A 25,356-nucleotide genomic window follows, 5' to 3' on the forward strand; every position below is an offset into this window, starting at 1 on the left:
TCTTTCCGTCTACCTCTCTGGGATATAAACATTCACCCATGTGTTTGCCATGCATGGTGACCTATGAAAGAAGGGAGAGGATCCTGGTGGTTGAGGGGTCTAACCATAGTTCAAGTGGACCAGCTGACTGACCCTATGGGGTCCACCCCATGGCCACCCATTTACAGGAATTCAAGGCCAAAGCAGAGTGTTAGAGTGGGACCCCTCAACCACCAGGATCATCTCCCTCCTTTCACAAGTCACCATGCACAGCAAACACATGTGGACATTGTATTTGATGCTGGTGTTTTTTATGTTTTTACTTGACCTATCTTTAGTTTTCTGTTATGCCAGGTATTACATTATTAGGTTTGCTATATTTTCTTGTCATTACTAATTTGTCACTGTGACATTTATTTTAAAAAAAAAAAATACTTTGAACTGTTAATCGTTTATGTTTAACTGGTAAATCACAATTGCTCGATATAGTTTATTTTTCTGATTGTGATGTTTATGCTATGTGATTTTGGAAATAAGGCTTAACTCCTCCTACGAAAAAAGTAGTATTGAAAAATTTATAAGGTAAACTGTGAAAAATATATGATGTAAAAACTTTAGGTTGCACACATGTATTAAGTTAATAAATTACACAATTTAACAAAAGTTTTCCTTTTTATTGTTCTTGGGCAGAAAGTGTTATTTTCCAATTGCTTATGCATAAAATAAATGTAAAAGACCTATTTTTCTCTTCAAACTTTGCTTTTATGACCTGGGAGCATTATAACAAAAACATGATGGGAGACTATATTTGGGGGCTCATATGTGAAAGTGATTTACATTACATTTGCAAATCTCAAAAACCAAATGACTTCCAAAATTTTTGTTCATTTTTGTATAACTTTAGTATAAAGACATGCAAATCTTGATTCACATGTTGTTTTATTCAGACCTTATGTAAATGAAAATGTACAAATTTGCTCATTTTTACATAGAAAATAGGTTAATTTGATAACTTTTCATTATCCAGGTCACAAAAGCAAAGTTTGAAGGGAATAATGGCCATTTTCTGTACTTTTACAACATAAGCAATTAAGAAATAACACATAATATCTTGAACAAAATTTGTGTTGCATAGTGTTATTAACCTTCAAGATAAATGTTTCTGAGAGTGACACATGCATTTAAAATATTAACTTAAGTAAATGCCACCTGATAATAAATGATTTAGATTGAAACTTAAAACTGAAGAAATTTAAGGTATCTTCAAATTTCAAACAAATTTAATTTTTGTGCTTGAAACCCTGCTTTATTTATGTTTTAAAAAATTGTAAGAAGAAGTAAAAGCTCACTGTTATTTAGTTTTGTCTTTGTGTTAAGTGTGTTGTTGGTATTGTGTAACATTTTTATTGTAGTTTTCATAGAAAGTTATCTTTCTGTATGAACTAGGTAATAAAGAAGAAAAAAAATAACAGTTGAGAGAGTGAAACTTGAAAAACACAAAGAACAACATTTGGAAACCAACTTTATCAAAAGAAATTTTGAGGTATGTATGGTATTCTTACAAGAAATATACCATGCTTCTTTTGTTACAACATTACAGATGCATCAAGTGTTACTTGAATTTTGATTTTCACATACATTTCAACTAAGTTTCTTGGTAGTTTCTAGATTTATTTTACATTAAAAAGCCCTTCAAGCAATATTTTAACACTGTATAGTTATTTAGATTCAAATCTTTTGGCTACTCTGCTGATTAGAATATTGTATTAGTAACTTTTAGCTCAGGAAAAGTAATTTGCTTTTTAGTATCTTACCATTAAACAATTTTAGTGGAAGTACAGAGAGCTGAGTATGTTAGAAAAAACAGTTTTGTATATGCAGATCAACAAGTCACTTCTGGAATGTATCAGAATCACATTTTGACATTGTTTGGTGTTTCAAAGATAGTATGATGCTACCAAAACTTTATTGCTTTTGGAAGAGTATGAAACATTCCATCCTGACAAAAATATTCATACATCAGATCTCAAAGAAATGTTCTGGGAACCAGTATCAATATAATTAAGCAAGATTATTAATGTGGATCTTTTTTAAATTGAAATTATTCTGCAGGAATATTCACAGAATATGACCAAACATGGCTGTATAAGCTATTACAATATGAAAAAGTAAAATATTCAAAAATTGTGATATTATTTTTATATGGTACATACAATTCCTGTAGTACACAGTGTAAAGTCTATAAAAGAAGTTGAGCTCATTTTTGGCCAAGTTATCAATGGTTTTGTATGAGTTAAGTCAGAACCCACCATAATAACTTTATAAAATATAAAGAAAACAAGCTACATTTAATAGTAAAAAAAATAATATTTGCTGTTATGAAAATAAAGAACATATTTCATCAGTTAAACCTATTACAAGTTATGGGTGTTTTCACATTTAAAATAAGTGTAATGTTGGTACCTAAAAGTCCTGGATAATACTCTGCCTTACTGATGGTCTGTAGAAACATTTAAAAGAAAATTAATTTTATTTTAAGCATTAAGTGTGTTGCTTGTTTTGTCACAATTTTATTGTAATTTATAGAAATTGTATCTTTCTATATGACATTGGTACTTGAAAGGAAGAATAAAATATGAAAACAAATAAAACAATTTCTGAAATATATTTTTACTTAAATTATTTTCTAAACATTATATAGTGTTCACTGAGTCATTTATGTACATGTGTGTTAATGTCTTTGCATGGAAACAAAGCAATGCAATTACAACATGTTTGCAGAATTTATTCCTTCAGGTTTCTATTCCACACATTCTTGTTTTTCATCTCACCGATTTTGTTTTTTATAATTATCAGCCTTTGGTGCTCGGTATAAATCCGTGATATGAGAAAACCCACTTGTAGAGAAAAATTATGCATGTAAAAACAGCTGGTGTGCACTCCTCTACATAGTGCTTTCTCTACCCATACCAGGCATTTTTACATATATAATTTAGAGTTAAAAGTTTAACATTTACAAATGTTATCTGTTCTATCACAATGCCAATGAAACCAAGCTAATCTGCATAGTGAAGACAACATCAGTTTTCTTGTTATTGTTGTACTCAGTTATTTCTTAGGCATTTAATAAAGTGAACACAAAAACAAACAAAAAAAGAGCCTCAACTTGTACACTAATTAATTATTTTCATAGACTACAAAATAACTTCAGAAATATAATTGACATACATATGTTGGAATAGTAGAAACAAATTGAATATTTGACAGATATGTTCATAAAAGATATCATATTTGCATTGAATGTCAGTACATAAGTTGGTAGTCTGGTAGATGGAATATTTCTAGACAATTTTCTCTTCATTCATTTAATATTTATTTTGTTAAGCTGCTGCATGAGATAGCACCAAATACCAGTGTGAGAAACTGTCTCATTTAAGAAGTAGCTTTGCTTATAGTGAAGGTTTATCTTTGCTCTTTAAGTTAATAAAAAATAGTTTTTAGATATACAATGAGCAATAAATTATTTATAATAAAAAGTCAGTCGCATACTTTTTTTTTTCTTGCTTCATGATACTACTTCCTCATCAATAATAATAATATGTATTGATATAAGGAATGTTGATAATGTTTACAGAACATAGTTAAAATTTATTATACTGTGTTATTAAAATCTGTTCTGGTTTAATTCTTTAAAAAAAAAAACTTTAAAATGTCTTAATGAAAATATATGCAAAAGTTCTACAATGATCAAGTGTAGTAATGAGGGTATTCAATGGCTGAAAGATAAGTGTCAAAAATTTATTTTTTCACAATGTTAAATGAGTTATTAATGAAATACATGTAGGATAGGTAAACCAAATAAGTTATTTTCCTTTGGAGAAATTATTTTCTTTGTTCTTGTGTGCAGTTGGTAAAGTCATGTGTATGGAATAAATGTTGACTTTAAAAATGTAACAGCATACATCTTTTACTGGCCTTATTACTGAGTCAGTAGTTTCTAAGTTTTTATGGACTATTAGAAACTTGTTTGACTAGTGTAAAATTTGTGATGAATGTTTTTCATTTAGATTTATGTAGTTACCTAACAAATGGAAAACTTCTGTTCAAGTATGCATATGTAGTGTATGGATGTACACATAGGTATATTTGTAATTGAAGTAAAAGGTTTCAAATGCTCTCTGAATTATAAATCTGGTATTATTTTATGTCTTGCCACAAGAGAATTAAAGTTTTGAAAGAAAAATAAGAAAAAAAGTCTTAGTACCATAAATGTTTTACAAGTGTTATAATATATATTTTTAGCTACTTTACATTTTTACACATACATGCAAATTAAGCTTGGTTTGATGTACAAAATGTAGATTACCCTTTGACTGATGTAAGAAAAATAATTTGGAAACAGATAAAAGTATAAAGTTTAAAAATCCAGTTTAGTTCAATCTGTAAATAATTAGCTTATTCAGTATGTTGAATAAACCCCTAAATCTGTCATTTAGTCTGTAAGTCTTAGTTTTGTGTTATATGTTTATTAGCAGATTGTTACTTTTTATTTTCTGATTTATTAAAAAATCTTGTAGCTGGTTAGGGATGCTTGTGGTTTCTTCTCTTCAACAATACAAGAAAACCAGAGATTAGATCAACTATTGCAAGACTGGACTGCTGAAGATCTTAGGGATTGTGTAAGAACTATTGTAGCTTTTCCTGAAATATAAAAGTATATTTGAAAGTTATTCCTCCATATAAGTTAAGATGATGATTCCTCCTAGTGTTAAAAATATGCTTAGAATCAAATTATGTTCAGCATTGTACTTTTATGAATAATTACTTATGTTTCAGAAAAAATAAATATCTTATAAACTAAGTTTATATTTTAGAGTGAGGAAAAGTGCTTGTTATGATGCTGTCTTGTATATGTGACAATCTAAATACTGAACTGGTGATATGTTTTCAAGGTTTAGTTGCATGAAAATTATTTATTACTTCTACATAAATTTTAATAGGTCACATTGAAAATAAACATTTTGTAATCTGTTAGCATTATTGGATGAAAATATGTTTGCAATCATCACTCACTCTTTACAAGAAAGAAACTTGTTATGGAAATTATTGAAATTCTATGCAAAGATTCATGTAGTTAAACTTAAGAGTCAGTAAAGGAAGCATGAGATGTGGCATTACTTATTTCATAAGAGTGAACAATTTGATTGTTATAAACAAGGCCAATCAGAGCAGGCTAGCAGAAAATAAATTGTGCTCAGCAATATTTGCATAATTAAAAGCTAAACGAATATTGCAGTAATAATCTATACAAAAGTACTTTAAATTATAAAATGTAAATTTGTATGTGCATGATATTTAAAATTGATAAGTTTAAAGGTCATTAAGTTTAAATTTTTGATTGACAATAATAGTGGTTATAGTTGATCCTGGAAAGTCTAGTCTTTTTGTTTCCTAATGGTTGGCTCATATATTTTACTGATCCAGTAGCCATAATCTTAGATTCTTAGGTTTTATTGGTGTTAACAGTATTGTGATGGGTCACAGGTTAAAAGCCTTGTAATATTATTTGTAGACTTACATTCAAAATTTTACTGAACAACTATTTTATGAATTCATGTCATTAAGTTTGGTATCAAACTGAAATTGTAATTCAAATGTTCATGTTATACTTTATTTAATTTTTTAATTTAAAAGTACATATTAAAAACTAACACCAAAACATTGACTTTTGTGTCATGTGGAAAGTTGAATGCTGCAGTTGTTTACATTAAATGTTTGTGACGGCAAAATACAAACTCTGTACTTGTGTATAAATTAGGAACTCAACTTATCAGTACTTAAAAGCTAAAATATAAACTTGAAACCTCTTATTTTTCCTATATGCTGAGATACTATTAATGTTCTAAATCAAAGACAGTTGACCCACTCACCTAATTCAATTTCTGGAAATGGTCCCTTACATACACTTAATTATATATATGAAGTATGAATAATCATTGAAAAGCTATGAATGTTCCATAAGTGGTTTTCTCAATTATTTTCAAATATAATGGTGTCTCTCTATTTCTTTCAAGAAAAACCTTTGTGTTGGTAATTTAAGTCTTTAGCCTGCTTGAAATTTAATATTTATTTAAACTGAAAACCCAAAATAAAGTCCGGTTATTGAACATGAAAAATTATAATGGAATTCTTTGGTGTCTATATAGTAATTTATGATTTTATGGTTATTGAAGAGTGTGTGTGTGTCTATATATAGCCTAAAAATATTTCATTTTATATCCTCCATATGCAAAATTTCTAAAGGCGTATCAACATATGACAAGTAGCAATAAATGATAAATGTTGTAACTACAAAAGATAATTGTTTGCTCTAATTCTGTTTACTATTCTTTGTTTTAAGAAAAATAAGTTTCTAAAAATGTATTTGTAAATAGTAATAATGTATATACAACATAATGTATCATAACAGAAATATGACTGTATATGTAATTGCATATGGTTTGTAATATTTGCTGAGAAGTTGAGTAACACATTTTGAACATCTAATTTTATTTAAGTAAGGATCTATCTAGTTTTTAATCTGAATAGTTTATTGTGTTACACAACATATATAACTAATATTTTGTTAAAGTATCAATGTAATTCTGACTTGTCAAGCAGTATTTTAAAAATGACACATCAATGCTATTTTCTGTGTATTAATAAAATGACAGCAAAGTGAAGTATTAATGATATTTGCTTTAAATAAACCAAAGAACTACCTAATTCTCATAATATATTACTTCCTAAGAAAAAGTAAATTACTAAAATCCATGTACATTAAGTTTATCTTACGTTTTCTTTAATTTGTAACATCTTAGCTTTTATATCTATAAAGTAATCAAATGGCTGATACTACCATGGTGTATACAAGATTTTATTTGGTTGCTTTACTCAAAAATCATTTAACACTGACTAATAACATATTACATGCATAATAAAAGAAGTTAATATATTTAGTTACTATGCCGTCCAAAAGGTTAGATTCAGGTGTTTTTGTTTTCTTTTTTTGATAATACATGAAGACTAATAGTTTCAACTTCTATTTTTATTTGCTCAGAGTGAAAGTGAAGCTATATTACAGCTATCAGTGCCTCTAGAAGAGGGATTTGTTCACACGCAAGAAGAACAAAATACTCTGGAATCTATAGAGGATAAACTTAAGTGTTTACGACAAAATGATTATCAGAAAACAGAAGAAAAGGTATGTTTACCTGTTTCCTTTTATATTATTTTAATACATATTGTACCACTCTTACAGCCATTAAGTAGTTTGAGAAGTAACATTTTATCATATGTGGAGGTAGTTGTTGAGTGTACTCTGCATTTAGATGTATTTAACTCTCATTTTGTTATGTATTTTATCTGCACTAATGAAATTGAAAAGGGGCAAGTTATTTAGTTATGTTTATCTTATAGTGACAAAGTTTTGTGTAGAGATGCATAATGTGTGTATCTCAGTTGCATAAAAATAGTTTCATTAAGCAAAGTAAGTGAAACTGACCTTACGCACTTATATATTTGTATAACAAACAACTAAACATAAGCTTACCAACAGCACAGTAGTTTATAGCACACTCAGAATAACTGAAGAAATTTAAGATTTGACAAATATTTGCAAGTAATATAAAATTTCCAATGCATGTTTCTTTAGTTCAACAGTGCACAGGATAGGTTGCAGGAGCAAGATCTACATCACAGGATGAACAGTATCAATGTTGAACTAGAAAAGCTGAATGGTAATTCTAAAGTAAGTAAATAAAATTATTGTGCTGTAACCATTTTGAAAGAAACTTACATTTAATTTATGTTTGCAGGTAAAAATTAAAACTTGGAGCATTTATTTGTGGGTTGTCATGAGATGTACAGTTGAACAACCTACTTAGACTATCATTTACATGAATACATAAACTGTACTTAAATTTAATAGCTTATTTTTGGGTAATTAAAGATACACATTCTTTGGTATATTGTTTAGGCAGAGTATTTTTAATGAAACTAAGTTAAATGAATAGCAAGTGTGGAGGACAATGTTTTCAAAGTGTTTTTGCCTTTTATCTTCAGGTCAGTGTGTGTATGTCTAGTTTTGTCTGTCTTTATAGTATTCTGGTGGATTGTGGAGAGTGTGTTATGACTGGTTGGTTTATCCTGTAGATTCAGCCAGTAGTAATCATGGGTTACTCACCTCTTACAAGGCATTAAGATCCATTCTGGTGAAAACAGACACCAATGAGAAATGCAAAAACGTCATTTATGAAAATATATGTTCCCGTAATACCACATTGGATACCGAGGAAGAAGACTCAAGACAAAACAAGACATAAAAACAAAATTTAGCCATTGCAGAACACGCCATGTCAACTAGAGATAAAATAAACCAAGAAGAAAGTAAAATCATCGACACAGACAAATATTTGAAGGCAAGAAAATTTAGAGTTATTTTACATTAACACAATGAAACTTTAACTAAACAGAGATTCCAATATGGTGCTTCCCTCTTTCCACAAGATTGGATATTCTCACTCAGTACTGCCCTCTATATGCAACTTTTTTTCTTAATGCAGGCCACAAGCCTTCTGCTTTCTTCTGTTGGAATTGAATGATTCCAGCATCTCTCTCACAAATCATCATGCTTTACTTCTCCATCAAATAGGAGCATAACACACGTGATGCATGTAACTCGCTTTACTTCTCTATCAAATAGGAGCATAACACACGTGATGCATGTAACTCTACATTTATATACCTTTACCAAACTGTCATTTCTCGCTTGGCAGTGCTTGGTCTCAGACGTGTTCCGTTTTCTACATCTAAAATTTTGCTTTCTTCATCACAGTATTTATGAAGTGGTCTTCATTTATTTCACTTTTAGGTTCTCTTAAGACTGTATCTTCACTTTAATCCCAGTTTAATGCTGTTGCAGTGTTGTTTATACTTTTGATTATAGATTGAATTTTCTTCATTATGAATTCAGAAATTCATGTTACCACTTTAGGATTCACAACTGTGACTAGTGTTATGTTTAATATCTTAGGCATTGGCAATCCAGTGGAGGATTACTCCATATTTATTCACCACAGGATTGAACATTATATTGTTCATCCTCTGTCTGTGTATCTCATCCCACTTCCAGAAAAAAACCAACTGATCAGATTGATGAGGAGTTGGATTGCTTATTTTCCATTTCTTTGGATTTGTGGATGATGGCACCAGTGCTCATCCCCATGTCCCTATAAGACAACAGGCTCAACTGCATATTTTGTTCATTCATCAAGGGACAGTTATTAATTTTGCTCCCTTCCTTTTGGACTTGCATCTACTCCTTATAATTCTGCCAGGTGGACAGAGCTTTTCTCACCATATTCATGCTATAGGGTTGTGCTTCCACCATTATGTGGATAATTGGCTTCTTTTAGCCAAACTGGAGATGGTTAGCTATAGTCATTACCTCTTTTTAGTGGCTGTTCGAGTGGGGTCATTAATCAAATGGGAAAAGGCCGTTCTCTAGCCTATTCAACATCTTGTCTACTTGGGTGTCTTTTTTGAGACTTCTCTCAGTGGTGTCCAATCTTCTTCTCTACAACTTTTTTCCAATGAACTGTTAGTTTGTCACACCCTTTCACATTCCTCATATTTTGCTTGTGAGGATTCTATTGCTTTTGGGAATTTGGTCTTTAATGATGTCACTAACTCCTCTCAGTGGTGCTCATATGTAATTCATTCAATAGGCTCTTCACAATCAGTGGTATCTTGCTCAGACTCCTTTTTCAGATCTTGTCACCCTTCCTCTTACCCTAGTGGATGATCTGCATTTGTGGTTAGATAAGACTGGTATATTGGCAGGCATCCCTCTTCCTCATTTTCATTTGAATTTCCATCTTTCTCAGACACGTCCATTCAGGGCTAGGGTGATTGGGTCAATCATCAGGAGGCTTTGTGGTATTGTTCTGTAGACAAAAGGTCTTTGCATATCAATGTTCTCAAGCTTCTCCCAGTCCATTAGGTTTTGAGTCACTTCCTTCCTCTTGCTATACATTGCCTGGCAATCATTCATTCTTATAATTCTATTGTAGTAACACATATCAATCACCAGGTCAAGATCTCTGTTTTTGAATGCTGACTATTATATTGGGTACACATGCACAACAATCATCACTTTGTGTCACATTCCGAGTAGTACTTTCAATCTAGTAGCAGTTGCGTTCGGCTTTTTATTTGATTGGCTTATTCCTCCTGGAATTTGTTCCATGTGTCTTTTCGTTAGACTCAAAAGCTCATCTTTTCCCTCACATCTTGTCCTCATCAACCATTGAAGGCAATCCTACTGTTGGGTATGTGGACTACACTTAATATGTTTGTCTCCCATTATTGATATCATATAATAATATCATATATATCATGATATATGGTTTCTTCTTCCACCTGTGGCCATTCCTCAGGTTTTAGTACAAATTTGACTGAGTATGTTTATATTCAACTTTCTTTTCCTTTCATAGGTGCTTGCTTCATTTACTCAATACACGAATTTTGTTCTGTGATGAATGGTGCCTGACCAGATATTCTTCAAATAGCAGTCTGCACTGTACAGCTGTGTTGTCTCACTCTTTATCTTCCATGGCTCTGTAATGCTAAATGCTGAGTTGGGGTGTTCCATAAGATCCTTGTAGGTGAATAACCTCATGATATCATTTCTTGATAAACTTACCCATTCCAGACCATAACACCTGTGGATTGTGTGGGTGAAGCAGAAGGGTACAGCTGCCCATCCTTGCCTTGCTTTGTATTGAATAAATTGATGTGGTCTTCTTTTCAAAATAGGCATTCTTTGACTTGAAATCAGCACTCTACAGTCACATTGACTTGCACTTTATCTTCCATGGCTTCATAATGTTTGATGTTGAGATGGGGTGTTCTACAGTATCACTTGTAGATGAATAACTTCATGATGTTGTTGCTTCATAATGTGTCTGTCCAGATCATACAGTGGGTAAAGCAGAAGGTGTTAGCTGCCCATCACTGTCATACATTGTACTGAATAAATACTTATGGTCTGCTTTTCAGCATAAGGTTTCAATGTGATGACATTCCTCCACTCTCCACAGCATTTTCTCCCCCTTACTTCAAGTGGAGTACAGGAGTCCTTACCCCTTTCAAGTCCCAAGCTGCTGGGGTAGTTGACCATGGAGGCACCATCTTTAATGGGTTCCACACAAAGATGACAAAAACCATTCAGAGCTGAGTATAGTGGTGGTATTCTGTGAGTGTAGATGATATGCTATCCTCCAATATGCAATATACACTCACAAAAAAAGTGAAACACAAAATTGCAGTTAACTCCTTCAACTGGGAGCCCTCATCCTACATCCATGTGGATGTTTGTACTCTGTAGCTATGTTCTGAATTTAGAGTAAAACCAATCATCATGAGTTTTCACATGCTTATTATTGTTTATATTCTTTCTTCAATCATAATTCTTTTGTGTTGTGAGTCACAGTGGAAGTAAGGGGGCTTGTTCTGGTTCTTTCCCATTTGCTGTCCCTCATTGTATCTTATTATGAAGATGTTATTGCTTTTCAGGTGGTTCCAGTCAGTTCCGCTGTTGGGAAATTTTATGTATGATGTAGACATTCTTTCAATACTGGATGTTGGGTCCTTGGATCCATAGGTCAAAACTAACATGTCATGTTCAGGAGTCAGAGTAGTTCTAGATTCTCCCTGGTCTCTTGGATTTGAGGTGAAGATGGTATGATCTTCATCCTATCCCCACGTGAATGTCGATTCTCAATGGCATAGATTTTGGATGTAATTGACTTACTAAACACAGCCTGTCTCACACTTGTCACTCTACACTAGGAACACATCTGTTGTTTTACCTACTTCTTTACATTGTGAAATTAAGTTACATATGCCATACACCTATTTTGGTGGTTAAGATCACAGTTATCTCCCACTTGAATGTGCTTCTCTCTTTTTCCACTGCATGTTTCAAGAATGGGCAAAGAGAACACCTGATTCAAAAGCATTGAGGTTCCCCTCCTCAGATCTTTGGGTGCTTGTGGGGGAACTTCCATCATTCTTTCACACTGGTGTTATCAATGTGTTATATAGCTTATCATATGAGTGGAGGGAAGTATTGTGTTGAAAGTTATTTTCCTACACTGAAAATGTATTTTTGATAGGTACTTCCCACCTTTCCCCTTCAATTTCTTTCAGTGCTTTCATCTTCTGCAAAATTTTGAAGTAATAGTTCAGCAGAGGCATATACACATAGTCACATGCATCATGTATGTCATGCTCCTGTATGTAGTGTGAGGACCTCTGAGGGAATGTTCTGTTCTTTCAATTCACCTCCTCTGGGATCTAAACATCCACCCACGTGTTTGCCATGCATGATGATCTGTGAAGGGAAGGAGAGGATCCTGGTGGTTGATGGGTCCAACCTTAACACACCACATTGGCCTTGAATTCCTGTAGATGGGCACCCTCAGGGTGGCCCCTTGGGTCATTCGGCTGGTCCACTTGGGCTAGAGTCAAACAAGTACCAATGTTGGATGTTTTCAACAAGTATTTTTGGCATTGTATCTAATGCTGGTGTTTGGGTATAGAGCTCACGAAACCCTGGAGTTGCTGCAGTGTCCTTGTTTGGCATTGTAGTGTGTCCCCTTGTAGGGCTCCATGGTGGGTGGGGTCAATGGGCACTGAAATATTCCTTTCTTTATTATAGATCCTCCAAATAAAAATTTAAATAAAATAGTGAAAAACAGTCCATAGATAAACGACCATATCTTGAAGAAAGATTCTGAGCAGCAATCTCCAACATCTGTTACACCTGTACCTCATTTTCTTATACTACATTCTCTTTCAGACAAACCTCCAAGGTAAATGTATTCCTTTTTTCATTCAGAAGGGACTAGAGGGACTTGCTGGCTCTCCAAAGTCAGTAAAGAAGCTTCAATCTGGTGACATATTGGTGGAAACATCTACATCTCAACAGTGCATTCAAAGGTAATTGGGGATATAACTATTGAGGTTGTGGGTCATGCTACTTTGAATTCATCATGAGGAGTTATTATTGAGAGGTATTTGAAGACCATCCTCAAGCCAGAGTTTCTCGCTGGTTTCTCCAGCTGAGAGTTTCTGCAGTGAGGTGTATCTCCACTAGCAAAGATGGAATTATAATGCTGACCACTGTCTTCATTCTGACATTTACATTACTGTGTCCACTTGCCATCATCAAAGCAGGTTATCTTAATTGCAAGGTATGGCCATACATTCCAAATCCTCTCAGATGTTTCCAGTGTCAGTGGTTCGTTCACGCAAAGATGTTGTGTCGTGGTCCCATGACGTGCTTGTTGAGGTGGCAAGGACCATGATGCCTTTGAATGTAAAACGGATCCTCATTGTATCAATTGCAATGGCTCTTACCCATCCTACTTTCATTCTTGCTCTAAATGGTTGGAAGAAAAATAGGTGCAGCATTTGGAAATGATTCATAACATTACTTATCCTGAGGCTTGAAAGTTGCTGTCCACCACTTCATCTTGGACATATGCTGCTGCATTTCATTCCACTACTACAGTGGAAGTGCAGACAGATCTCTCTGTGCCTCCAAAAGAATCATTCTCAAAACAAATGAAAGTCTTTTGATCTCCATGGTTAAAAAAAAGTTGTTAAATTCACTTCAACACCCATCTCTGTCCCTTACATGCATTACAACAAATCCAAAGATCCACTTTCTTTGGTTCTGGGTTCAGACATTTCCTTGGATACATTTTCTCCCACTCCAAGATGCAAAACAATCATTCGTTCCTGTCCTCAGTCACTGGAATCCTCTTCCAACAGCAAAGACATGGCCAATTGAACTAGGGCAAGATCCATGGAGGTCAGTAGACCTTCGAATAAAGACAGTAAAGAAAAAAAGATGTAGTTGTAAACAGAAGGGTTCTCCACCCAATTTGTCTACACATAACTAAAAATTGCCACCATGATTGATAAAATGGAACTATCGAGGTTTATGTTCTAATCTGGACAATATGAAAACACTGATTACTTCCGACCATCTTGTGTCTTTCCTTACAGGAAACATTTTTGAAATCTACCAGTAGTCACCTTTTGGTAGTTTTCTTTGTACAGAAATGGCAGGCTGTGTGATGGACGAGTGCATGGATGGGTGGCATTGTTGGTTGATCAGCATGTCCCCAACCAGTCTTTGCTACTCTCCACACCCTTGTAGGCCATAACATCCATGTGTTTTTGGGTCATACCATCACTCTTTGTTCTCTCTACCTATTGCCTGGAGAGACATATGATCAATCAGACCTTGATGCTCTCATTGAACAGTTGCTCTCTGATCACAATCTTTCTCTTTTCAGTACTGGTTCTTCTACTTATTTTCATGCACCTAGTCAGTCCTTTACTGCTATTGTTCTCTCAATTTACTCCCCTTCACTACTCTCTAATTTTCATGAAGGGTTGACAATAATCTACGAGGTAGTGATCATTTTCCTATAATTTTCAAAGAGACTGGCCGTAGTCGATGCCACCCTGCCACCTGCATGCCCCAATGGATGCTGGATCATGCAAACTGGTCCTCTTTTGCTGCTCTCACAGAATTTGATCCTGTCATCATCTGTAAGCCATAAATAGACGACTGTGTGGCAGCAGTAACTGACTGTATTATACAAGCTGCTGCTCAATGCATTCCTAAATCTTCAACACGTTTTCCAGTATATACTCATCCATGGTGGAATCCTGCCTGCCACATGGCACAGTAGGCTCAAAAATGGGCCTGAGATAATTTACGTACATATCCCACACTCTCAAACCACATCACTTTCCAGCAAGCCTGTGCACATACTCGGTGGGTAAGACGTCAAAGCCAGAAAGAATCTTGGATTAAGTTCACAACCAGCATATCTTCTACCACCAGTTCCAAAGTCATATGGGACGAGATTTGAAAAGTCAGTGGGCAATATAATTCTGTCCCTCTCTCGATCTTGCTCTCTGATGGCCAGGAAGTAGCTGATACCTGGAGCATTGCTGATACTCTAGGTGAAAGCTTTTGCCAAATATCTAGCACTTCTGCTTCTTCCTCCACCTTCTTAGCCATCAAGACTCAAGCAAAGCAATCACCTCTTTCCTTTCAAGTTAATTGTCTCTATCACTATAATCTTCCCTTTACACCGGTGGAACTTATACTGGCCCTTCATCGGTCTGGCAGTACATCAGTTGGACCTGATGATATACACTATAAAATGCTGCACCATCCATCTCCTGCTTCTGTTGCTATTCTTCTGATTGTTTTTAACTGGATCTGGCAGGAGAATGTTTTTCCTGATGTCTGGCACCAGGCTATTGTTCTACATTTCTCTAAGCCTGAGTAGGATCCCAAGATTTCTTCAAACTACCGTTCAGTTGCTTTGACGAGCTGTCTCTGTAAGACCTTAGAGAGGATAGTTAATGCTCATCTTGTTTGGTTCCTTGAATCAAACAACCTCCTCTCACTCACCCAGTGTGGGTTCTAACAACAGTGCTCTACTGTGGACCATCTGATTCTTCTTGAAATGTTAATCAAAGAAGCCTTTCTCAAATGACAACATCTTGTATCAGTATTCCTTGACATTGAGAAAGGCTTATGATAGAACATGGAAGTATGGCACTTTCTGAGACCTTCATATACATGGATTACATGGCCATTTGCTCATTTTTTAATGAACAGGAGATTCTAAGTTCGTGTGGGTTTGAACACTTTTCCACAGGAGTTTGGAGTTCCTCAGGGCTGTGTTTTGAGTGTCACATTTTTCAGTATAAAGATTAATGTTATCACTGAATAACTCCCTTTTACTGTTGCAAGCGGGCTCTGTGTCAAGAACTTTCACGTCTTGTATCAGTCATCGAACATGAGGTATATTGAGCTGCAGCTACAGACTGCCCTCAATCATTTAATGAAGTGGACCACAGCAAACGGCTTTAACTTCTCTCTCTCCAAAACCATTCTCATGCACTTTTGCTGCTAATAGGGTATTCATCCTGCTCTTGAAGTCCGTGTTGGTGAAGTTGTGCTGCATGTAATTCGTGAGACAAAGTTCTTGGGGCTTATCTTTGACCTAAGCTGACCTGTATACCACACATCAAGCAGCTACGGGTCAAATGTACAAGAGCACTGAACATTCTCTGTGTTCTCTCTTTCACCACTTGGGGAGCAGATCAATGTTCTGTGCTAAAGAAATATCATGCTCTTATTCGATCAAAACTCGATTATGGATCACTGGTCTCTGGCTCTGCCAGAACCTTGACCTTGAAGATGCTGGACCCTATTCATCATCAAGGACTTTAGGTCTGCACTGGAGCTTTCTGCACTTCCCCAGTTCAGAACTTATACATAGTCTCATGAACCTTCTCTGCATCTCTGCTGTTTGCAACTATCTTTACTATATGCTTCTGTAACTGATGCACCAATGTGTATTCCATGTAACACTCAGATCACTATAAGCCACATTTAACTTTCTTGCCTTACAACTCTCAATGATGGCACCATTTTAAACATGTTCTGTCCCAGGGTTTGTCCATAATGTTAGACCATATTATTGGTGATGGTAATGCTGTCAACCTTGGAAATGTTTTTAGTTTTTTAAAGGCCATTTATCGTTTTAATGGCATTTAAGTTTTTTTTTAATTTATACATTATATTTTTTTAATGTGATTCCCTTTTAAGAATCACAGTCCATCTAGTTTGATTTGAAATTAGAAAATGACTGTAACATCAAATAACTCGAAACCAGGACTGGAAAGGCCAACTTCAGGTGACTAACGCTGCTGTTTGAACTACCCGTTAGTCATCCTGGCAAGTTATTATTAAAATTTTGCTATAAGTCTTTCAAAACTTTTATTACTTTTTAAAAATGGCCATAACATCAAACAACTCGGAACCAGGACTGCAAAGGCCAACTTCAGGTGACTGATGGTGGTTTTTGTACTTACCTGTTTGTCTTCCTGGCAAGTTATGATAATTACACTTATGCTACAGAAAGTCCTTTACAACTTGTATTACAGTAGTTTTTTTTCCTTAACATTGTAGATTAGATGTAAAAATTGGTTTTAATGCTATTATGTTGTTTTTTAACTCTGTTTTGTTTTACCTTAATTTCCTTTTATGAATTTTCTTAAATTTACTTTAATTTTAACTTTTTACTGGATGTTTGGTGCACATAGTCTAGCTGCTTTGTGCCATAAAACACCTAATCAACCAACCAACCTTTGGGTGAAGAAGTGATGTATGATGATTTATATGAGACACATTGAAATCATTTGATTCCAATTGGAAAGAGCAGAAGGCTTGTAGCATATATAAAGACAACATTTGAAAATAGAGGGCAGCATTGGATGAGAATAGCTAATCTTGTGAGAGTAGAGAAGAACCTTTCAGAAATATATTTTGTGTATAGGAAAGAAATAATTTCCAGACTAGAAGTGAGTAAGCTGTGGCTATTATCAGTTGAATCTACAGGAAGTCTCCACCAATCAGAAATATGAATAAACCAACTAATCATAACACATTCTCCACAACTTCGGTTCTCAGTTTGCCTCTTGTTACCAGCGGCTACAGTCTTGGATTTTCTCCTGCAACTTCATAGTTCTTGGTACTGACTCTGAATTTTGAGCAAACAATCCTTGTCAGGACTTCTTGCTCATATTACTAAGTAATATTGCTAAGCATATTACTTACTCAATGCGACCAGCACTCACTTTGCAGGAGTGCTTTGCAATCCTGCATCCTTGTGCCTTGAAAGTTATCAAAGAAAACCAGATTCTGATCTTTCCTTGTCAATTTTTAGAAATGACTAATTCAACGACAATAACCACTCTTCTACTACACATGCTAGCCCAAAAAGTCATTACCTACTTAACAAATGAAGAAAATTACCTTGAGAGACAAGCCTGCTAACTCCTCTGCAGCAGATAGTGATACAGTAACCTATCCAGTCTCCAACCAACTTACCCAGGAGCCTGCCAAATATTCTCCCAAGAAACTGTCAACTATATCTACATGCAGCCAACCAGCTATAATCTTAGAAGGTATGCCAATAGAATACAAACAGCCTGACATCACTAGGGAAATTAAATCGTCCTTTACAAGCATTTAGTTCTCTGAGGTCAAATGTCTCATTAAAGGTGGCATAGTTATCAAATGCTGCCATCCCCAGGACTATGTTAAACTTCTCCAACCATAGCCTGGTACTCCTTTCAAAGGGACAAAAATCACCATTCTTGTTCCGGGTGACCCTCAGTCCAGATCTCACATCATCATAAAGGGAATTGCTTTAGACATTTCCCTCAAAGAAATCAAGAAAAATCTTGCCTCTGCAAACATTGAACAACTCAGCATTGAGAGAGTCAAGTACTTTAAACTTGGCCAGCTCACCCCTCTCATCAAGATCTCTGTAGAAGACCACAAGACAGCCCAAGACTTAATCTAGAATAGAAGCATCCCGTGGTTCACCAAGTATCCTATCGAACCCATGAAAGCCACTCCAACAGCTTCTGTAATACAATGTTACAACTGCCAACATTTTGGCCATATCTGATTTGCCAGTGAAGCCACCCCACATTGCATCTGATGCAGTGGCCTTCATCATGTTGGCCAATGTGACAAACCACAAGACAACACAACTTGCAGTAATTGCCAGGGTTGGCATCCCTGCTTCTTTCTGTGGCTGCCCTAAATTCCAGCAAGTGCTTGAACTCAAAATAAAGACATTCAACACTCCTCAGACAACACCAAACCTTCTTCTAGGACCACTGCATCCAACTGCATGCCACGTCAGACCAGTTTAAGTCACAACAATTTCTCGAGACCATCAACTTACACCAACACCATAGCATGAACTTCCCATCAACATGGAAACCAATCCCGCTTTCAAGCGATTCCAGCAACCCCTAATCAACAGCACACTGACACTACTTCTAGAAAACCTAGGAGGATCAAAGAAGGGTTAATTGAATGTCTGGTCACTTTCAGCACCAACATCCTGATGATGTGCTTCTCCAGCTCAGTGAATGTGGTCCTGGAGCTGTAAAAGCAGATATGTTCACAGCTGACTTTTACCTGGACCTTGAGAACCCAGATCCAGTCTTCCTCACTGAAAACATTAACAAAAAAACATGCTAGAACTATCTTCAGGTGAACTAAAATGGTTTCTATTTTATATGTAAACATTCAAGGTGGTCTAATCTGGAAAATGCTTGAACTTTATGAACATTCCAACAAATTAAACTTGGACATAATTTCCATAAATGAAACACTTTTCAAAACACACTACTCTTTTAACTTATCAGTCTACAAAATTAAAACCATCCCACAATCTAACAATTGTAGAGGTATCACTTTACAAACATTCTTTAAAAGTCACTATTTTTGACTCCCCTCTACCATGTAACAACAAACTAATTATGTCTAAAATTACCGACAAAAACTTCACACCCATTAGTCCTAACATTACACTTGACATGTAATTATGTGCTACAGTAGGTTAAAGTTATAACCACATTGTTACACTGGGTGATCTCAATTCAAAACATCAAATACTTCCTATGCAAATCTAACTAACAATAAGAACAGAATTATCCTAAAAAATGTTGTCCTCAAGAACAACTTTATCTGTACTAACAATTTCCAACTCACACACATGCACACTGATGGAAACATTGGAGACAATATCCTCAATTTAGCTATAATCACCCCCTACATTGCAACCACATCTCTAACTTGTTAATGAACACACTGGCAGAGATTACTTTCCCATCTCATTTGACCTATTCCAAAAACACAACACCAGCACTTACAAAAGCCACCTAATGTACAACTTCAACAATGCCAAGTGGAACACATTAAAAAAACTATCTAGAAAACACAACCATTAACTTCCCTGACATGCTAGATAATATGACCAAAACTTTAACTGAGACTGTCAAAGCTGCCTTAGATGCCACTATTCCCATAAAAAACCATACCATCAACACTAAACACTGAAAATTAATGCTTGAAATCTACAAACACATAATGATAGATGTTTCTCTCTCAGGCTGTTCATAACCACATGTGATCCACACCTCAAAACTCTAATAAACCATAAGAAAAACACTATAAAACAACTGATTAAAAACACAACTAGAGTCTCACTGGGAAAACTTCTATTTGTTGATTGATCAACCCGGAAATCAGCCTTACAAATTCTGGACAAGATGTAAGTCTATCTGTCACTTGGCACTACAGCAAAACATTCATAATATAAAATACAAAACGAACTTCCATCTACAGATAAGGACAAATGTATGTTATTTGCCAAATACCTTGAAAAATCGTTTACCATGCCAGACCTCAATAATTTCAGTAAAGAACATTTTAGCCTCACAAAGCACTATTCACACCCACGTTTGAAACAATTAACCCACCATTTGGATACAGGCTCACTTTCTGTCTGATCTCAACAGCAGAATTAAAAGTAAATATAAAACATCTTAACACTGCCTCAAGGGAAGGTGGCATCAGCAATCCCATTCTCAAAAACCTGTCAGAAGACATCCTGAAATATCTTGCTATTCTTTTTAACTATCCTCTCTCCCATGGTTACTACCCTACATGCTGGAAGGTTCATTCCCAAATCTGCCAAGAATTAAAAGACCCATCAAATTATAGATCTATTAGTCTCCTAAACAATCTCAGTAAACTATAAGAAAAAATCATCACAAACAGACTAATATGCTTTTTCAAATCTAACATGGGACACTCCTCACAATATGCTGCCGACATTGCTATCTGGAGCACATCGAGTAACCCCTCTGCAGATGCGTGGCAAGTCCAGACCTTCCTCATTGTTGTCACAGAGGTGATAAGTGACACGTGGCACTCAACATGAAGAAAACCCAAGTTATTCTATTCTACAGATGTTTTAGACAAACAATAAGAAAACTTCCCAAGGTCAAAATTAACCTATATGACACAAACATTTCACTTTCCAAGAACATGAACTTTCTTGCAATTTATTTCAACCCAAAATTAAAATGGTTACACACATTAACAACATCTATCCCACAATCAACCAGAGTCTCTTACCTCAGGAAAAATAGGAGGAATCCACAAAAGATGCTTCCCTAACACCATGTTCATTTATAAAATGTACATAAGATGTACTACTGAATACAGCAGTATGGTCCTGTAACATGTCCGATCATCTATGCAAAAAATTTCAGTCCCTACAAAACACAGCAGTCAAAATAGCCTTCTGCCAACCATCCTAAGCTCCTACTAATTACGTTTACAAGATTAGTGACATCCTACACATTAAGAACAGAATCCTCAATCTGACTACTAATTTCTACAAAAAATGCAGTTGATTGTAACTCATTAAATAGTTTACAGATCTCTCTGACACCCCAATAATATGGCACACCCATCTGTCCCCATATAATTTACTAAACTTAAACCTCTGACATTAACACAGTTGATATATTTAATGTCCCAATTTTTTTTTTACTTTCAGCTCAGGTGCTAACCAAATAAATTATTCAGTGTCTGGTTAGTGAAAATGGTTTTTTCTCTGGGTACTCCCATTTTCCACCCACAACCAAATTTTTCACTCTGTCCTCCACTTTCTACGACACAACCTCTGCCACTCTCCTCAATGGAACACCCTCTGCATGAGTGCATATAATTTATTTCCTTTTTTCTTATCTTATGTAATTATTTTTTATTCATTTTATTTTCTCATGGCAATTCTTAACATACTGCCCCCCAAGTATAACTTAAACCATGAGAAGGATGAAGAGAAGGGCTTCTGAGCACTCCTGATTGTTTTTCAGCGATAGGTGCCACCAACCCCTGGTAAATAAAATTGAAACCTAAAGTCCTACCACAATCTGAGTATGAATTTGACACTCTGACCTGAGGACGAAAGGTAGATGACTTTTGAAATGACGTACTTTACATTAGTATTTCTACATCAGGCAGTTTCTGTCCATTCAACTTTGTTTCATCATAAAGATACAATTTATTTGTTCTGGTTGTTACTTGATCTTGAATTAAGAAACGTGTATAAGTAAACCGTAGGTATTAATTACTGTTTTCAGAAAAAGTTGTGCAATTTTGAACTTGGAGATTTAGTGAGAAAATGCTCTCAAGAACTGGAAAATTTATCAATTAAACCTCATTTAAGCTATGACCAACTTGTAGAGTTACTGAATGCCGTGAAGTAATTGTATTAAGTAAATAAACTTGCATAATATGTATTTATTTTTAAATTTCTTATTTATAAATTAGGATATACTTAGTATTTTTTATGAAATTCTGTATATATATTGTGCATATTTTTACTTAGTAAGTGCATACAGTCATTTAAATGTTTTATTTTTGTCATTTTGATCTTTCACATGTGAGTTGTATATGAAGTTTAATGTATTATTGACTCTAAAAAATTTTGAAATATTGTGTTAGTTTAATAAAACTGAAAATGTTATCTTAATTATATAAACAAAACAAAAATTTCATATTAATTTATTTAAAGAATTATTCAATATTTAGTTTTCAAAGACATGCAACACACACACAACTATTGTTTAGCTGGGAAAGTGTGGTTAATGCTTAAATTTTGTAATTAAAAAGCTGCAAATATTCACACTCACCTGCACTCAATCATTGTGTTCTGGAGCAAGACTACCCAAAATTTATTTAAGTCTACCTTTCTTCAATGTTCAGGAGGAATGTGAAAACATTTTTTGTCTTCTTATGCTGAATGAAACTTCAATTGAACATTGTCCCTTTAACACATTAACTGCTACATTCAAATGGTGCTGAGAAACAGACTCAGTATCCCAAATCCATGCACCACAAGAAAAATTGGACTTTGAAACATAATTGTCTGTGACCCACTGGTGTCTTGTGTAGTCCATATCTAAAAGTCAGTTGTGACACACTGGTAGAGCACAAGACAGCAAATATATTGAAATAATGAAATGGTTTAACTACCTTTTAACTTAATCTCTTGATTTGACCTAGATACTTCAATATGTAGTCAGTGGTCATGTTAGAAAAGATGTGTACCCTGGATGCAAAGTAAATCAATTGGATGAAATATACATTTGTGCATTTATGGGACTTGCATATCAGGAGGGTATCACTAATATCCTTTAAATTTTCCTTTTGCCTGTTGAAGTGTATTTGACTAAAATGCATTAAACTTAGAAATAGTATACTTAATATTAATTAATATCTAGTTTTAGCTCAAATAAATTCATATTTGATTGTTTTACTGTTATTTTTTGTTGTGAAATGTAGTTTTATTACTGGATGCTATTTTGAAAAATATAAAGACATTTATTTTTTTTTAAATGTGATATAATTTCCATAATCAGTCTCAATTCTCAGAGAAGTTGCTTGACTGTTAAACATGGCAAAGACTTAATTATTCTTTGGAAGGAAGGGTTTGCCATCAAAAATTTAAACTGTAAACAGGCACTATTTCTGACTTTAAACATGCATAATAACTACATTTGAGAAACACAGTTTCAGGGCTTTTTAAAGTGCATAATAACATTGAGAATATATTCCATTGTATTAGTGTTAAACTATTTAACCTTTACATTTCTTTGTTGTTAATCTGAAAATAAAAAAACGAAACAAAGCGGTGCAAGATATTTTGCAATGATCATGGAACAACTTCTACAAGTAGTAACACAATCCATACCTCACTGAAGAAATGAAAATATTTTGATAAAAACAGTTTTAATCCTTATATGAATCATATTGAAATGATATGTTTATTAATAGGTTTTTTCATTCAGATCTATATATGACTGATAAATATTTGTATCAAACGCAGTGCTTCACGCGTTTGGGATGTATTAAAACAGAAATACACGTGACTATCATTTATTAGACGTATTTGATGTCCTTTTGGCTATATTGCATTGCAGTTTGTGAAAACCATGTACGTATTGACTTTTATTGTCTAAAAGCTTGTAAATGAGTGAATCAACAATGAAATTTATCAAAGGATGTGCAACAAAACATTCATCTTAAGTAACATAGGGTTCAGGACAAACTCGTTTTGATAGATATCAAATTTAAGTGTAAAAGGCATAGAGCTGTATATGGTAATACTTAAATGATATACAACTGCATGTTTCTATGGTAACAGTTGTTAAATATTTGAATGGAACTTACAAATGACAGGATACAAATTTTTGGCATCTTTTAGTGGAATACATAGATAAAAAAAAAAGTTAATATAACCAGTATATATATGTTTAATATGACAGGACTAGTTCACTGCATTATTTATAAACCTCTCCATTGAATAAACATTTACAGTTTAAAAATGGTGATTTTCTTTTGTTGTTGATTAAATGGGATAAATAAAAAAACGTGATAGAGCATCATGGAAAGCAAGTTTGCTTGTAAGTGTTGAGACATGAGAGACTTGCACACAGGGAGACATGAGAGACTTGCACACAGGAAATTAATTTTGCAACAACATTATCTGTCAACATAGTTTATTGAGTTTCAAAAACTGTATTAATAAAACTTGAAGTAATTTTTATACTAATGACAAACAGTGGATTAAAAAGGGAAAAAAAGACATTTAAATATGTTAGTTATTTTATTTTTAAGTATAATTGAAATCTATTTGTTTTATGAAGTTTTTGTACATTGTCAATTATGCTCAGTTTGAGAGCCACAATTATACACTATTTTGTGATACTGCAACATGCATTGCAACCAGCTTTTTCAAAGAACAAAGTCATTTGTGGAAAACATACATTTTCCATATTTAAGTAAACCAAGTACACACAGAAGTCAATGGTGACTTTAAAGGTATTACAGAAAGGAATAACATGAACATTTTAACTTTCTTGGCTCATTGGCAGAAAACTTGGACATATTCTTTACATTATTGAGTCACATACCATTTTGGCTTCTTAGTGTTACTACATTCTTCTGATAGTAACTAAGAGCTCATATTTGTTTTAATCTACATGTTTTGAGATTTACATTTCCCATTATGTGAAAATGTATAACAATAAAAGACTGTAAAAATTTGTAAAATTATCTGTACTATGTTGAAATGTCTTTCTCACCTTGTGGTCAGTAGCAAACTATTTCTTTTTTTCTGTCATTTAAGTATACCCACATCTCATCTAATGTTGAAACAATCTTCTGAGATGCAAGATACTTTTCCATTTTTTGTGCACTTTTATCAGGTCATCAATAAATTAATGTCTCTTTTCAAGATGAAAAAAACTGAACAATTTGTATATTAAAACAAAACATTTATTAAATAATCT

At 34.1% G+C, this 25,356-nt stretch overlaps 1 protein-coding gene across 1 annotated transcript; it reads left to right on the forward strand.

The window, feature by feature from the left end:
• Window positions 1-135: 135 nt before the first annotated feature.
• Window positions 136-23,693, forward strand: LOC143228394 (uncharacterized). Its single transcript, XM_076459658.1, has 6 exons — window positions 136-251; window positions 1,435-1,522; window positions 4,557-4,658; window positions 7,079-7,222; window positions 7,673-7,768; window positions 8,121-23,693. Exons 1-6 carry the CDS (start codon window positions 136-138, stop codon window positions 8,340-8,342), a joined length of 768 nt encoding a protein of 255 aa, XP_076315773.1. The 3' UTR covers window positions 8,343-23,693.
• The last annotated feature ends 1,663 nt before the right edge of the window (window positions 23,694-25,356 follow it).

The sequence above is a fragment of the Tachypleus tridentatus genome, chromosome 10 (assembly GCF_004210375.1).
Source record: "Tachypleus tridentatus isolate NWPU-2018 chromosome 10, ASM421037v1, whole genome shotgun sequence".
Classification (NCBI taxonomy): Eukaryota; Metazoa; Arthropoda; class Merostomata; order Xiphosura; family Limulidae; genus Tachypleus; species Tachypleus tridentatus.

Coding starts and splice junctions, on each gene's coding strand:
- LOC143228394 (XM_076459658.1), top strand. CDS start 136: ATGGGGTCCACCCCATGGCCACCCATTTACAGGAATTCAAGGCCAAAG. Junction 252..1,434: donor TTCACAAGTCACCATGCACA/GCAAACACATGT, acceptor TAGGTAATAAAG/AAGAAAAAAAATAACAGTTG. Junction 4,659..7,078: donor CTGAAGATCTTAGGGATTGT/GTAAGAACTATT, acceptor TTATTTGCTCAG/AGTGAAAGTGAAGCTATATT.